This window comes from Carcharhinus amblyrhynchos, chromosome 4 (assembly GCF_965287045.1).
Source record: "Carcharhinus amblyrhynchos chromosome 4, sCarAmb.v2.hapA, whole genome shotgun sequence".
Classification (NCBI taxonomy): Eukaryota; Metazoa; Chordata; class Chondrichthyes; order Carcharhiniformes; family Carcharhinidae; genus Carcharhinus; species Carcharhinus amblyrhynchos.
Genome location: NC_137327.1, coordinates 67,456,928 through 67,474,387, shown reverse-complemented (window position 1 = coordinate 67,474,387; position 17,460 = coordinate 67,456,928). Strand labels below are relative to the sequence as shown.

The window sequence follows — 17,460 nt, the reverse complement described above, 5'->3', positions numbered from 1 at the left end:
TTTTTGATCAGTCAGGGAATCAGGACTTTTGGGGAAAGCACAGAAAAGTGGCCATGAGGAATATCGTTGAAACAGCCATGATCCTATTGAATGATGGAGCAGGCTGGAGGGGCCAAATTATGTACTCCTGTTTTTATTTCTTATGGTCTTATGTATGGCACTGAAGTATGCCACTCTGCCTATCTTGTCGATGTCTGCCAAAAAACAGGTCTGCTACCTCTATCCTTTTAGACAGTGAGTTCCATAGCCCTACCACCCTCTGGGTGGTTTTTTCCCCCCTCATATCCCTTCGAAACTTCTACAGTCTCTTTAAATCTATGCCCTCTAGACAGTGATTCTCATGCTAAGGGCAATACGTCCTTCCCATCCACTCTATCCAGACAATTCACAATTTTATATACCTCAATCCCATAATTTCCCTCCTCACTATCAACCACACGGCCACTCATTGTGTTGGCTGCAAAATTCTTAATCATGTCCTCTACATTTACATCCAAATAATTAATACATAACATATGTAGGGGATCACTTACTGAACCCTATGGAACCCCACTGGAAACAGCTGTTCAATCACAAAAACACCCATCAAACATTACCCCTTGTTTCTTGCCATTCAGCTAATTTGCTGGCTAATTTGCTACGTTCCCCAGGTCCTGTGAACTTTTATTTATTTAACCAGTGGGACCTTATCAGAAGTCTTGCTTAAATCCATGTGGGGTCACATCATCTGCACTACCATCATCAATCCTCCTTGAGTTTGTTATGATCCCAGCTGATGTTACTACTGGTACAAGATTGGAACCCTTGGCCCAATAGATCACAACTTTTGTTTTTATTTAGAGATGTGGATAAGCAGAGTCACAGGACTACTGATTGAATTCTAACAAAAGAATAGAACATTTATCCAGCAAGAAAAAATGTATATAATACACCACTCCTTCACCTCACCATACCTTTACAGGGAGAGACAAATTTATAAGGATTATACATATTACAAAATATCTTTTGCTCTAAGGTACAGGGCAGGAGATTCAGAGGGGATTTGAGAAAAAATCTTTTCACTGAAGGGTTGGTGGGAATCTGGAATGCACTACTTGGGAAGATAGTGGAGGACGGAAACCTTACAACCTTTAAAAGGTATTTGCGTGAGTACTTGAAATATCATAACACTCAAGGACATTGGACAAATGCAGGAAAATGGGATTAATGCATCTTTAGTGGTAGTTATTGTCAGTGTAGCTTGATGGGCCAAAGGATCTGTTGTTTATTGTATGTCTCTATGACTCTAATGTTCTCAGTAAATACATAATCCATGTAAACCATTAGGTGAAATTTGATCAGATATTTTCTGAAATCAATTGACAGATGCCACCCAAACAACTTCTGTGGATTTCTCGTCAAATCCCCTCAGATGCTTGTCACACTGAGTTAACTTCCACAAGGATTTCCAAACTTCACTCTCGAAGAACATACTTTGAAATCTTCTCCCACACAACACTTTCTCTCAGATATCTTCACCAAGGATGTTCTTCAGTCGCTTGTGGCAAAAATGATCTTGACACCAGGGAGGCAATGCACCATCCTGGATTCAGGTCTGTGGGCTGCAAAAATGCTTGTCTACTATCCCATATCATTGTTGCTTTTCCAGTATTTGTTATACCTGCTGAGCCACCCTTGGTACAATGGATGATCACCTTTATCATTATACTAGCTGCCTGTTTCTTTTTGATTGGTGGTCACCCATTCGTTCTCTTCCTGTGTACCATTGAGCTCCAGGATGATTACATTTATATTATCCGTGAAACTCTCAACCTTACAGTTGCACCGCAGTGAGTCACCTGCTACCAGATTGTACAGGGGGAGGACTACATCTTAAAATTTCCTATTGTGTTTCAGCAGTGTTAATGAGGAGATGTTCTTTTAATTTGCCTCCACAGATTTGCTGAACTAGTTTATTGAATGGGACTTGAATTTTGAACAGTTTTTTTATTTTAGAAGTGATTTAGTTATTCATAGAATCATAGAATTCCTAAGTGATAAAGGTGACCATATGGCCAATTTGAGGAGAGTTACAGAATAAAGAGATCTAGGGGTACAGGTTCATAGTTCCTTGAAAGTGGAGTCGCAGGTGGACAGAGTGGTGAAGAAGGCATTCAACATGCTTTGTTTCATTGGTCAGAACATTGAATACAGGAGTTGGGACGTCTTATTGAGGTTGTACAAGATATTGGTAATGCCACAGTGTGTACAGTTCTGGTCACCCTCTTATAGAAAGGGTATTATTAAACTAGAAAGATTGCCATAGAACATTACAGCACAGAAAATGGCCTTGTGGCCCTTCTTGGCTGTGCCAAACCATTTTTCTGCTTAGTCCCACTGATCTGTACCTGAACTATATCCTTCCACACCCCTCTCATCCATGTACCTGTCCAAGTTTTTCTTAAATGTTAAAAGTGAGCCCACATTTACCACTTCATCTGGCAGCTCATTCCACACTCCCACCACTCTGTGTGATGAAGCCCCCATTTAAACTTTTCCCCCTTTACCCATAACCCATATCCTCTAGTTTTTTTTCTCCCCTAGCTTCAGTGGGAAAAGCCTGCTTGCATTCACTCTTATCTATACCCATCATAATTTTATATACTTCTATCAAATCTCCCCTCATTCTTCTACGCTCCAGGGAATAAAGTCTTAACCTATTCAACCTTTCTCTGTAGCTCAGTTTCTCAAGTGCTGGCAACATCCTTGTAAACCTTCTCTGCACTCTCTCAACCTTATTAATATTCTTCCTGTAATTAGGTGACCAAAACTGCACACAATACTCTAAATTTGGCCTCACCAATGTCTTATACAACCTCATCATAACATTCCAACTCTTATATTCAATAATTTGATTTATAAAGGCCAGTGTTCCAAAAGCACTCTTTACGATCCTATCTACCTGTGACTCCACTGTTCGGGAATTATGTATCTGTACGCCCAGATCCCTCTGTTCTACTACACTCTTCAGTGTCCTACCATTTACCTTGTATGTTCTACTTTGGTTTGTCCTCCCAAAGTGCAATACTTCACACTTGTCTGCATTAAACTCCATCTGCCATTTTTCAACCCATTTTTCTAGCTGGTCCAAATCTGTCTGCAAGCTTTGAAAATCTTCCTCACTGTCCGCTACACCTCAAATCTTTGTATCATCAGCAAATTTACTGATCCAATTTACCACATTATCATCAGATCATTGGTATAGATGACAAGCAACAATGGACACAGCATTGATCCCTGTGGCACACCAGTGGTCACAGGCCTCCACCCAGAGAAGCAATCCTCCACTACCACTTGCTGGCTTCTTCCATTAAGCCAATGTCTAATCCAATTTACTACCTCTCCAAGTATACCTAGCAACTGAACCTTCTTAACTAACCTCCCATGTGGGATCTTGTCAAAGGCCTTACTGAAGTCCATGTAGACAACATCCACTGCCTTCCCCTCATCCACTTTTCTGGTAACCTCCTCGAAAATCTCTAATAGATTGATTAAACATGACCTACCGCACACAAAGCCATGTTGACTCTCCCTAACAAGTCCCTGCCCATCCAAGTATTTGTAGATCTTATATCTTAGTATTCCTTCCAATAATTTACCTACTACTGACGTCAAATTTACTGGCCTATAATTTCCGGATTACTTTTAGAGCCTTTTTTAAACAACGGAACAACGTGAGTTATCCTCCAATCATCCGGCACCTCACCCGTGGAAACTGACGTTTTAAATATATCTGCTGGGGCCCCTGCAATTTCAACATTAGTCTCCTATAATGTCATAATTCCGTGTGTCAATCCACACCCTTAACCTGTCTGCCTTCCCCACAATACTGAAGTGGGAGGGTGATCAGCCAGATGTCATGGCATTGAAATAGACACACCTCAGAAGATTATTACCGCCGCACACAACCCTTCTATTTGTGATTTTGCATGAACTATTATCATTTATTTTCACCCCCGCTCCACTATCTGCTCTGACACTTTGGTTTCCATTCCCCTGCAAATCTAATTTAAACCCACCCCAATAACACTAGTAAACCTCCCTGCAAGTACATTGGTCCCCTTGTGGTTTAGGTGTAACCCGTCTCTTTTATATAGGTCCCACCTGCCGCAGAAGAGGTCCCAATGATCTAGAAATCTGAAACTCAGCCACGCGTTCATCTGCCTGAGCGTCCTACTCTTACCTTCACTGGCATGTGGCACAGCTAGCAATCCTGAGATTACAATCCTCGGGGTCCTGCTTTTTAACTTCCTACCAAGCTCTCTATACTCACTGTTCAGGACCTCCACACTCTTTCTTCCTATGTCATTGGTACCGACGTGCACCACGACATCTGGCTGATCACCCTCCCACTTCAGAATGTTGTGCACACAATCAGAGACATCCCTTACCCTGGCACTCAGGAGACAACAAACCATTCGGGAGTCTCTGTCACGACCACAAAACCTCTTGTCTGTATCTCTGATTATCGAGTCCCCTATCACTACCGCTCTCCTCCTCTTCCCCCCTCCCTTCTGCACTGCAGAACCAGACTCAGTGCCGGAGATCCAGCTGCCACAGCTTGTCCCAGGTAAGGCATCTTCCATAACTGTATCCAAAGCAGTATACCTGTTGTGGAGGGGAATGGCTACAGGGGAACATAGGTTTAAGCTGAGAGGGGAGAGACACAAAAGTGTCCAGAGAGGCAGTTTTTTCACACAGAGTGGTGAGTTTCTGGAACAAGCTGCCAGAAGTGGTAGTAGACATGGGTACAATTGTCTTTTAAGCCAGGCAGCACAATAGCACAGTGGTTAGCACTGCTCCTTCATAGATCCAGGATTCCCGGCTTGGGTCACTGTCTGTGTGGAGTTTGCATGTTCTCCTTGTGTCTGCGTGGGTTTCCTCCAGGTGTTCTGGTTTCCTCCCACAGTCCAAAGATGTGTGGGTTAGGTTGATTGGCCATGCTAAAAGAAATTACCCTTAGTGTCCTGAGATGCATAGGTTAGAGAGATTAGTGGGTAAATATGTAGGGATATGGGTTGGGCCTGGGTGGGATTGTGGTTGGTGTAGACTGGATGGCCGAATGGCCTCTTTCTGTAGTGTAGGAATTCTATGATTCTAAGAAAAAGCATTTAGACGGTTACATGGGTAAGATGGGTATAGAAAGATATGGGCCAAATGCGGGCAATTGGGACTACTGTGGGGGTTTTAAAAAAAAAAGACGGCATGGACAAGTTGGGCCGACGGTTCCATGCTGTAAACATCTATGATTCTGAGTCTGCACTGACTCTCTGATAGAGCATCTTACCCAGGGTCTGTCCCCATAACCCCATGGATTCACCTCACTAATCTACACATCCCTGGACACTGAGAGGCAATATAGCATAACCAATACATTTAACCTGCACATCTTTGATCTGTGGGAGGAAACCCATATAGACACAGGGAGAGTGTGCAAACTCCACACAGTCATCATGGGTGGAATTGAACCCGAGTCCTGATGCTGTGGGGCAACAATGCTAACCACAGAGTTATTGCCAGAGTTTGATTATTGCAGATATAGTTATGCCCGGACCTTTAACTTTGATGACACTTACTCTGATTTTACGAAGTGTGTTATATGTTGGACTGGCAGTGTGCTGGTTTTTGCCTCTGACATAAGAGTATGGTTGGTTTCCCATTCATTTTTGAGGAAGTTGTTCATTGCAATTAGGGTTTAATACTTGACTCGAAGCTGTGAAAACCCAGACAGGGTGGCAAATAAAAGCAAAATGTTCAGCCCACACCACAGTCTGAAACACAAACTGGTTCAAGCTATGAAAATGCAAATTTGTCTTGGGGAAAGTCAAAATTGCAAGTTGCCTCAATCCAGAAACAGTTACTGTAAATGCAACAGAATGCCCTGGTCACAGGTGAGAGAAAACTCATTTCCATTAATTTCAGAAAATTGTTGTTTGATCATTTGGAAATTGAAGTACAAATGTCCCATTTCTAAAAGAACTCATAAATCAGAAACATTGCAAAACTAGGATGAGAAATTTCTTCACTTGAAGGGTTGTGAATCTTTGGAATTCTCTACCCTGGAGATCTGTGGATGCTGCATTAATGACTATATTCAACACTGAGATAATAGGTTGTTAGGCAATAAACAATTAAGGGACATGAAAATAATGTGTGAAAGTGAACATGAGGCACTCACCCCAGCCATGACTTTATTGAAAAGTGAAGCAGTAGGCCACTCGGCCCTTTGAGCCTACTCCATCATTAAATAAGTTCATGGCTGATCTGATTATAACCGCGACTTCACTTTCCCACCTACTTATCTGTCAATAAATAATCTTTCATCCCCTATAACCTTTCACAGGACTTTTAAGAACAAAGAAAAATGTTCTTTTGTCTATCATGTCTGCGTTGGCCATCAAGCACCTATCTAATCTAAATCTATTTTCCAGCACTTGGTCTTTGTATGCTATGGAATTTCAAGTGCTCATCTAAACGCTTCTTAAATGTTCTGAGAGTTCCAACTATATCCAAAAGATGTGCAGGTTAGGATAATTGTCCATGCTTAATTGCCCCTTAGGGTCAGGGAGATTAGCAGAATGAATATGAGGGGTTATGGGATAGGGCCTGGTTGGGATTGTTATCGGTGCAGGCTTAATGGGCTTTCAGCAGCATAGGGATTTTATGTTACTACCCTTTCAGGCAATTAGTTCCAGATTCCCAGCACCCTCTGAATGGAAATGTTTTTCCTCAAATCCCCTTCATTTTCCTGCCATTTGCCTTAAAACTATGCCCCCTGGTTATTGACCCCTCTATGAAGGGGAAAATGTCTTCCTATCTACCCTATCTGGGTAGGTAGTGGTGAGTGTCTGGAACAAGTTGCCAGAAGTAGAGGTGGGTACAATTTTGTCTTTTAAAAAGCATTTAGATAGTTATGTGGATTAAATGGTTTTAGACGGATATGGGCCAAATGCAGGCAATTGGAATTAGCTTAGGGGTTTAAAAAAAGGGCAGCGGGGACAAGTTGGGCCGAAGGGCCTGTTTCCATGCTGTAAACCTCTATAACTCTATGACCTATGGTGCTCGTGATTTTGTATGCCTCAATCAGGCCCCCCATCCACCTTGCTAGCTCTAAAGAAAACAACTCCAGCCTATGCAGTCTCTCTTCGTAGCTGAAATGCTCCAGCCTACACAACATTCTGGTGAATCTCCTTGCTTATCAATAAACTATCTACTTAAAAATGTTGAAAAACTGTTTCCACTGCCTTTTGAGAAAGAGAGTTTCAAAGATTTTCAACCTTTGAGAGAAAAAAATTCTCATCACTGTCACTTAAGCAGTGACCTGTAGTTATTGATTCTCCCAAAAGAGCAAGCATCCTCTCCAACATCGACCTTGATGAGGCCCCTCAGGATCTTGTATGTTTTTATCTAATATATTTCAATGATGCTATGTGTTTGTGTGCTGGAAGCTGTATTTTATACCCTGTTCACTTGTGTTTGTCTGTGTAATTGACAGGGAGTGAGCCTCACTGCTCAGCGAGCGGCCATTGTAGTGGGCGTGGAGCTACCAGTCTATGATATCACCAAAAAACACATCATCCTCTCCAATCTCATGGGAGACACAGTCTACACACACTTTCTGTAAGTTGCCAAAAAAACTGCTATCATTGATATAGCACTTTTAACATAAAAAAGCATATCAAGACACTTCACAAGGGTCTGAGGGAAAACGGATAGAAAGGCAAAAGAGATGGACAATCAGAGAACAATTAACAGGATAAAAAGCAAACTGGCTGCAAAACAGAAAACTGAGACTGTCATCCCAATTAATTCTGAGTAGAAAAATTTAAACCTATATAGTTTGCTCCTGATTTAAAATTCTTTGACTTGAATTAAAATTGCCCAAAAATCCCTCAATGGACATTTGTTCTTTGAATAATTCTCTGAATTTAAGTAACTTGGTTCATTTGGATTTGGATTTTCATCCCAAAATAAATCATAGATGCCAGTAATTTGACTTCTATCTGTTGAAAACCCAAACAACTCTTTTCTGAAAAGGCCAATGAATCCAGCAAAGAATTTGGAATTAATCCTTTCTTTGTATCTCAGATTAAGTGCTGCAGAAACTGAGTAAGGAGCCAAACATTTTCCCAGTGTGTAGTGAAACTCCAGAACTTCATCTCATATATTCAAAGGCACCTTTACTGTTGCTGATAAGTTGCATCCATGCTTGCTTTATTCAGTAAATTTTCCAGTGGGGCAAATGCTGGTTTGGCAAGGTGGAAAAGTTAATCTTTCAGATTGTGATTCGAAACCCCTAATGATTCCATCACGTTATTAATCTTTAATCCATAAAAACAATTCAGTTGTCTAGGTGACTGTCATTATTCTTTAGTGGCTGCAGCACTGTAACACAAGTATGATATTGCAAGGCAGAGATTAACAGCATGGGATTCATGTTGAAGTGCCCAAAGAATCCATTCAGCACTGTCAATACGTCTCACCAAATTTTAGATGAGTTGGGTAAATTTGGCTGTGAGGATCTCCACACAGCAACACCAGTCATCTGAAGCCACAAAGTTGAGTGAAGATGTGAGTTGGAACCCATTGTCGTGTTAATGAGAGCGGTTAGAAGGTCCATTTTATGGACAGATTCAGGTAGGATCTTTTTTCTGTTTGAAGTGTCAGTCACTTCCATAAACAGCTGCAATCTTTTCACTATTCTGGAAGTTGCCCATTACCTACCTGTGCAAAAGTGTGAGCTAATTAAGTTGTTAATATCTTTACATGTCCATTTTCTCCAAGGACAGCACAGCGGCACAGGGACGACATAGTGGCACACTGATTAGCACTGCTGTCTGACAGTGCTAGGGTCCCAGGTTCAATTCTTGCCTCGGGTCACTCTTTGTGTGGAGTTTGCATATTCTCTGCACGCCTGCATGTGTTGCCCCCAGATGCTCTGTTTCCTCCCACACTCCAAAGACATGCAGGTTTGGCCATGCTAAATTGACCGTTATGATTAACAAAGCATATGAGAGGAGACCAGATGACAACTATCAACACCTTCATTTCAGAGCAAGGCAAGCATATATGGGCCCACCTGCTGGCTTTTTCTGTTATCTGTTAATTGACACTGCATTAGCTCAAGAATAGAAAGGGCATAGTCACGATGTTGGGGGTTTACTATAGGCCTCCTAACAGCCAGCGGGAGATAGCAGAACAGATATGTAGGCAGATTTTGGCAAGGTATAACAGCAACAGGGTTGTTCTAGTGGGAGGTTTTAACTCACCCTACATTGAACATAGAACACTACAGCACAAACAGGCCCTTCGGCCCACTAGTTGCGCCAATCACTTCTATACCTACTAAGCCATGGACCTATCTATAACTCCCAATCCCATTAGATCCCATCTACTCATCCAGAAGTCTTTTAAAAGACCCCAGCGAGTTCGCCTCCACCACCACCGACGGCAGCCGATTCCATTCACTCACCACCCTCTGAGTGAAAAACTTACCCCTAACATCTCCTCTGTACTTGCTTCCCTGCACCTTAAATCTGTGTCCTCTCGTAGCGACCATTTCAGCCCTGGGAAATAGCCTCTGAGAATCCACCCTATCTATTCCTCTCAACATCTTATAAACCTCTATCAGGTCGCCTCTCAACCTTCGTCTCTCCAGGGAGAAGAGACCTAGCTCCCTCAACCTACCTTCATAAGGCATGCCTCCCAATCCAGGCAACATCCTTGTAAATCTCCTCTGCACCCTTTCAATAGCTTCCACATCCTTCCTATAGTGAGGCGACCAGAACTGCGCACAGTACTCCAAGTGATGTCTGACAAGGGTCTTATAAAGTTGTAGCATTACCTCCCGACTCCTAAACTCAATCCCTCGATTAATGAAGGCCAGTACACCATACGACTTCTTGACCACCTCCTCCACCTGCGAGGCTGATTTAAGAGTCCTATGGACCCGGACCCCAAGATCCCTCTGCTCTTCAACACAGCTAAGACTCCTACCCTTGATATTGTATTCCTTCATTCCATTGGTCCTGCCAAAATGGACCACTACACATTTATCTGCATTGAAGTCCATCTGCCACTTCTCTGCCCAGTCTTGCATCCTATCTATGTCCCGCTGCAACTTCTGACATCCCTCCAGACCATCCACAACACCACCAACCTTCGTATCGTCTGCGAACTTAGTGGAACTCACTTAGTGCTAGAGAGGTGGATGGAGCAGAGTTTGTAAGGAGCATTCTGGAGGGTTTCTTGAAACAATATGTAGATAGTCCAATAAGGAAAGGGACCATATTCGACCTGGTATTGGGAATGAGCCTGGCCCGTTTCAGTCAGGGAGCAGTTCAGGAACAGTGACCAGAATTCAGTAAGCTTTAAGATACTAATGGATAAAGGTAAGTGTTGTTCCTCAAATGAAGGAACTAAATTGGGGGAAGGAACTGAAGAATGTAGATTGGGAGCAGATGTTTGAGGGCAAATCAACGTCTGGCATGTGGGAAGCTTTCAAGTGTAAGTTGATAGGGATTCAGGACCAGCACGTTCCTATAAAGATGAAGAATAAGGTTTGGGAACCTTGGATGACGAGAGATTGTGAGTCTAGTCGAAGAAAAAAAGGAAGCATTTGTCAAGGCTATGAGACTGGGAATACATGAGGCAAGTGTGAAATACAAGGAAAATAGAAACAAACTTAAGCAAGGAGTCTAAAAGGGGCCACGAAAAGTCACTGGGCAGCAGGATTAAGGAAAATCCCAAAACTTATTATACATATATAAAGAGCAAAAGGGCAGCCCAGGTGGGTGTTTGCCCACTGAAGGACGAGGGAGGAAATCTATGTGTGGAGCCAGAGGAAATGGGCAAGGTATTAAATGAGTACTTTGTTTCACTATTCACCAAAGAGAACGACTTAGTGGAAGATGAGCCTGGGAAAGAGTGTTTGGATAGTTTGAGTCATGCTGAGATCAAAGAAGAGGAGTTATTGGCAGTCTTGAGGAACATTAAGGTAGACAAGACCCAGGGCCTGATGGGATATACCCCAGAGTACTGAGAGAGGCAAGGGAGGAAATTGCTGAAGCCTTGAGAGAAATTTTTGTATCCTCAGTGTCTACAGAGGAGGTCCCAGAGGATTGGAGAATAGCCAATATTGTTCCTTTAAGAAGGGTAGCAAGAATAATGCAGATAATTACATGCTGGTGAGTCTTACGTCAGTGGTCAGGAAATTATTGAAGAGGATTCTTCGAAACAGGATTTACTCCCACTTGGAAATAAGCAGGCATATTATCGAGAGGCAACATGGTTTTGAGAATGGGAAGTCATATCTCACTAACTTGAGTTTTTCAAGGAAGTGACAAAGATGATTGATGAGAGTAGGGCAGTAGATGTTGGCTACATAGACTTCAGTAAGGCCTTTGACAAGGTCCCTCATGGTACACTGGTGCAGAAAGCAAAGTTGCATGGGATCAGAGGTGAGCTAGCAAGATGGATACAAAACTGGCTCGGTCATAGAAGACAGAAGGTAGCACTGGTAGAGTGCAGTGGAGAGGTGTGACAAGTGGTGTTCCTCAGGGATCAGTGCTGGGGTCTTGGCTAGGACCCTTTGTAATATACATAAATAATTTGGAGGAAAATTTAATTGGTTTGATTAGTATGTATTGTCCACAAACAAAGGTTGGTGGATTTGCGGATGGCAATGAGGACTATCAGAGAATACAGCAGGATATAGATCGGTTGGCGGGGTGGTCAGAGAGATGGTAGATAGAGTTTAATCTGGACAAATATAAGGTAATGCATTTTGGAAGACCTAATGTAGATAGGAAACATACGGTAAATGGCAGAACCCTTAAGAGTATTGATAGGCAGAGGAATCTGGGTGTAAAGGTACAATGCAGGTGGAGACGTCAAGAAGGCATGCTTGCCTTCATCGGCCGGGGCATTGAGTTTAAAAATTGGCAAGTCATGTTGCAGCTTTACAGAACCTTAGTTAGCTGCACTTGGAATCTAGTGTTCGATTCTGATTGCCACACTACCAGAAGGATGTGGAGGCTTTGGAGAGGATACAGAAAAGATTTACCAAGGTGTTGTCTGGTATGGAGGGCATTAACTGTGAGGAGAGGTTGGAGAAACCTGGTTTGTTCTCACTGGAATGACAGAGGTTGACGGACGACCTAATAGACTATGGGAGGCATGGACAGAGTGGATAGTTAGAAGCTTTTTCGCAGGGTGGAAGAGTCAATTACTAGGGGCCGCAGGTTTAAGGTGTGAGGGGCAAGGTTTGAACGAGATGTACGAGGCAGATTTTTTACACAGAGAGTGGTGGGTGCCTGGAACTCACCACCGGAGGAGATATTAGAAGATGACACGATAGTGACTTTTAAGGAGTGTCTTGACAAATACATGAATAGGATGGGAATGGAGAGATATGGTCCCCGGAAGGGTAGGAGGTTTTAGTTAAGTTGGGCAGCATGGTCAGTGCAGGCTTAATGGCCAAAGTAATTAGACCAAGTCACGGAGTTCTCTCAACACCCGTTTTAATGCAAGCTGCAGTGAGGACTCTGGAAAATCATTGGTCACAGTCTGTAACTAGCTGAAGGAAGGTTTGTTGTAATGTTCCCCACGTGTCGATATTGGGATCCTTGCTTTTCCAGATATATATGATTGATCTCGATCTTGCTGTGCAGGGTACCATTTCAAAGTTTGTGATGACACAAAATGGGAGTATTGTAAACAGTGAGGAGGACAGTGTGGAACTTCAAAAGGGCATTGACAAGTTGGTGGCAGGTTAAGTTCAATGTGGAGAAATGTGAGGTGATGCTTTTTGGTAGGGAAAACATGGAGAGACAATATAAAGTAAGGGATAAAATTCTTAAGTGGGCTGCAGGAGTAGTGGGACCTGGGTGTGTATGTACACAAGTCATTAAAAGTGACAGGACAGGTGGCAGGAGCAGTTAATAAAGCAAAAAATATTAATTTATTAATAGGGGTATATGGTACAAGAGTGCACAAAATACAGGCAGAAAGGGATTGGGTGACCATGGGGCAGAGCAAGAGGTCAAGGCAGACAGTGCAGGAATCTCCTGTGGTGATTCCACTGAAAAACATATCCCACTTTGGATACTGTTGAGGAGAATGACCTCTCAGCGAAAAGGAACAACAGTCAAATTTGTTGCACCACAGTTAGTTCTGCTGCAGAGGGGAGGAGCACAAAGTCCAGGAATGCAATAGTTAGGGATTATAAGAGGTAGGTATTTCTTTGGTCGCAAATGAGACTCCAGGGTGATATGTTGCCTCCCTGGTGCTAGGGTCAAGGGTGCCTTGGAGCGGTTACAGGACATTCTGGAAGGGGAAGGTGAGCAGCCAGTGATTGTGGGACACGGTGCACAACAGTAAACAAAGGGAAAGGGTGCTAAAAGACCATAAGACATAGGAGCACAATTAGGCCACTCGGCCCATCAAGTCTGCTCCGCCATTCAATCATGGCTGATATTTTTCTCATCCCCATTCTCCTGCCTTTCCCCATAACTCCTGATCCCCTTATTTATTAAGAACCTAATTATCTCTGTCTTAAAGCCACCAAATTACCTGGCCTCCACGGCCTTCTGCAGCAAAGAGTTCCATAGGTTCGCTGCTCTCTGGCCGAAGAAATTTCTCCTCACCTCTGTTTTAACGGATCGTACCTTCAGTCTGAGGTTGTGCCCTCTGGTTCTAGTTTTTCCTACTAGTGGAAACATCCTCTCCACACCCGCTCTATCTAGGCCTCACAGCATCCTGTAAGTTTGAATAAGGTTCCCCCCTCATCCTCCTAAGCTTCAAGTACAGACCCAGAGACCTCGACCATTCCTCATACAACAAGCTCTTCATTCCAGAGATCATTCTTGTGAACCTTCTTATAGAACATAGAACATTACAGCGCAGAACAGGCCCTTCGGCCCACGATGTTGCGCCGACCAGTTAAAAAACAATGACCCACTAACCTAAATCAATCCCTTTTCGTCCATAAACCTATCCACGGATCTCTTAAACGCCCCCAAACTAGGCGCATTTACAACTGCAGCTGGCAGGGCATTCCAATCCCTCACCACCCTCTGGGTAAAGAACCTACCCCTGACATCCGTCCTATAACTACCCCCCCTTAATTTAAAGCCATGCCCCCTCGTGCTAGCTTTCTCCATCCGAGGAAAAAGGCTATCACTGTCCACCCTATCTAAACCTCTAATCATCTTATATGTTTCAATAAGATCCCCTCTTAGCCGCCTTCTTTCCAGCGAAAACAACCCCAAATCCCTCAGTCTCTCCTCATAGGACCTCCCCTCCATACCAGGCAACATCCTGGTAAACCTCCTCTGCACCCTCTCCAAAGCCTCCACATCCTTCCTGTAATGTAATGTAATGTAATGTAATTCTTGGATCCTTTCCAAGGCCAACACATCCTTCCTCAGAAATGGGGCCCAAAACTGCTCACAATACTCCAAATGTGGTCCGACAGAGCCTTATGCAGCCTCAGAAATACATCCCTGCCCTTGTATTCTAGTCCTCTCGACATGAATGCTAACATTGCATTTGCCTTCCTAACTGAACCTGCATGTTAATCTTGAGAGAATCTTGAACAAGGGCTTCCAAGTCCTTTTGTGTTTCTGATTGCCTAAGCATTTTCCCATTCAGAAAATAGTCCATTCTTCTTTCCGAAGAGCATAACCTCACACTTTTCCACATTGTATTCCGTCTGCCACTTCTTTGCCCACTTCCTAATCTGTCCAAGTCCTTCTGCAGTCCCTCTGCTTCCTCAATACTACCTGTCCCTCTACGTATTTTTGTATCATCTGTAAACTTAGTAACAGTGCCTTCAGTTCATTCCTCCAAATCGTTAATGTATATTGTGAAAAGTTGTAGTCACCAGTTGCCATCCTGAAAAAGCAAGAAGTCGGGAGCTAGGAAGACAGTTGAGAAGTCAGACCTCAAAGGTGGTGATCTCAGGATTATTACCAGTGCCACAAACTAGCCAGAGTAGAAACAGAAGGATATCTCAGATAATCGTGAAATTGGTATAAACAGATATGATATAGATGGGGTTAGGGAAACATGGCTGCAGGGTGACAGGGATGAGAACGGAACATCCGGGGATATTCAATATTGAGGAGGGACAGGCCAAAAGATAAAGGCAGTGGAAGTGCATTACTAGTTGAAGGGAAAATTAACACCATACTAAAGAAGAATATTAACTCGAACACTGTGGAAGCTATATGGGTGAAGTAAGAAACACCAAGGAGCAAAATATCTTAAGAGGTTGTTTCTAGACCCCAAACTGAGTGCTGATGTTGGAAATGACATTAAACAGGAAATTAGAGATACATGCAATAAAGAAACATCTGTAATTATGGGTGATATTAATCAGCATATAGATTGGGCAAATTAAATTAGTCACAATACTATAGAGGAGGAATTCCTGGACTGTTTACGGGATGGTTTTCTGGACCAATACGTTCAGGAACCAACTAGCGAGCAGGTCATTCTAAACTGGATATTGTGTAATGAGAAAGGAATAATTGGCAATCCAGTTAGATGAGGCCCCTTCAGGTTGAGCAACTACAAGATGATAGAACTTTTCATCGAGATGGAAAGTGACATGGTTCGTTATAAGACTAGGGTCCTGAATCTTAATAAACCATGATTGTATGAGGCATGAGTTGGCTATGATAGATTAGGAAACCTTACTTAAAGGGTTGACGGTGGTTAGGCAATGGCAAACATTCAAGGAACACATGGATGAACTGCAACAATTGTTTATTCCTGTCTGGCATAAAAGTGAAACTGGAAAGATGAACTTAGAGCTTGGATTAGTATGAGGATATATGTTGTTGTTGCCATTACAGAGACTTGGTTAAGGGAAAGACAGGATTGGCAGCTTTATATTTCAGGATACAGATGTTTCAAGTGGAATAGAGAGGGATGTAAAAGGGTGCGGGAGTTGCACTACTGGTTGAGAATATCACAGCTGTATTGTGGGAGGACACCTCAGGGCTCATAGAGTGAGGCAATATGGATAGAGCTCAGAAGTAGGAAGGATGTAGTCACAATGTTGGGTGTTTACTGTAGGCCGTCCAGCTGCCAGTGGGAGATGGAGGAACAGATATATAGGCAGATTTTGGCAAGGTGTAAAAGTAACAGGGTTGTTGTGCTGGGAGATTTTAACTTCCCCTATATTGGCTGGGACTCACTTAGTGTAAGGGGTGTGGATAGGGCAGAGTTTGTAAGGAGCATCCAGGCGGGTTACTTGAAACAGTAGATAATCCAACTGGGGAAGGGGCCATACTGGGCCTGGTACTGGGGAATGAACGCAGCCAGGTAGTCAACGTTTCAGTAGGGGAGCAGTTCGGGAACAGAGACCAGAATTCAGTAAGCTTTAAGGTGAAGGTGCTAAATTGGTGAAAGGCTAACTACAACAATATTAGGCTAGAACTGAAGAATGTGAATTGGGGGCAGATGTTTGAGGGCAAGTCAACATCTGGCGTGTGGGAGGCTTTCAAGTGTAAGTTGATACGGATTCAGGACCAGCACATTCCTGTAAGGATGAAGGATAAGTTTTGGGAACTTTGGAAATATTATGAGCCTAGTCAAAGAGAAAAAGGAAGCATTTGTTAAAGCTAGGAGGCTGGGAACACACGAAGCAAGTGTGGAACACAAGGAAATAGAAAGAAACTTAAGCGAGGAGTAAGGAGGGCTAAAAGGGGTCACAAAAAAGCATTAGTCAGCAGGATTAAGGAAAATCCCAAGAGTTTTTATGTATATATAAAGAGCAAGTGGGAAGCCAGGGAGAGGGTTGGCCCAGTCAAGGACAGGGGAGGGAATCCATGTGTGGAGCCAGAGAAAATGGGTGAGATATTAAATGAGTAAGTACTTTGCACCAGTATTCACCAAAGAGAAGGACTTGGTGGATGATGAATCTGGGAAAGGGTGTGTAGATAATTTGAATCATGTTGAGATCAGAAAGGTGGTATCGGGGTTCTTGAGAAACATTTAAGGTAGACAAGTCCCCAGCGCCTGATGGGATATAACCCAGAATATGAGAGAGGCAAGGGACGAAATAGCTGAGGCTTGAGAGAAATCTTTGTATACTCACTGGCTACAGGGGAGACCCCAGAGGATTGGAGAATAGCCAATGTTGTTCCTTTGTTTAAGAAGAGTAGCAAGAGTAATCCAGGTAATTACATGTCGGTGAGCCTTATGTTAGTGGTAGGGAAATATTAGAAAGGATTCTTCGAGACAGGATTTACTCCCCCTTGGAAATAAGTGGACATATTAGTGAGAGGCAACATGGTTTTGTGCGGGGCAGGTCATGTCTCACTAACTTGATCGAATTTTTTGAGGAAGTGACGAAGATGATTGATCTTAGGGTAGGGCAACGGATGTTGTCTACATGGACTTCGATAAGGT

The 17,460-nt window shown here is 43.1% G+C and overlaps 1 protein-coding gene across 2 annotated transcripts in view; it reads left to right on the top strand.

Moving 5' to 3' along the window:
- The window catches only part of slc25a14 (solute carrier family 25 member 14), a 186,918-nt gene that overhangs the window by 127,434 nt on the left and 42,024 nt on the right, over window positions 1-17,460 (top strand). Inside the window, exons 7-8 of one of the 2 annotated variants that reach the window (XM_080187299.1) lie at window positions 1,366-1,592; window positions 7,535-7,643. In XM_080187299.1, the coding sequence (XP_080043425.1) occupies window positions 1,366-1,592; window positions 7,535-7,541 (234 nt within the window). In that variant the 3' untranslated portion in view covers window positions 7,542-7,643. Of the gene's footprint in view, window positions 1-1,365; window positions 1,593-7,534; window positions 7,660-17,460 lie in introns of those variants that run through there. The other variant, XM_080187298.1, reaches the window with a different exon arrangement.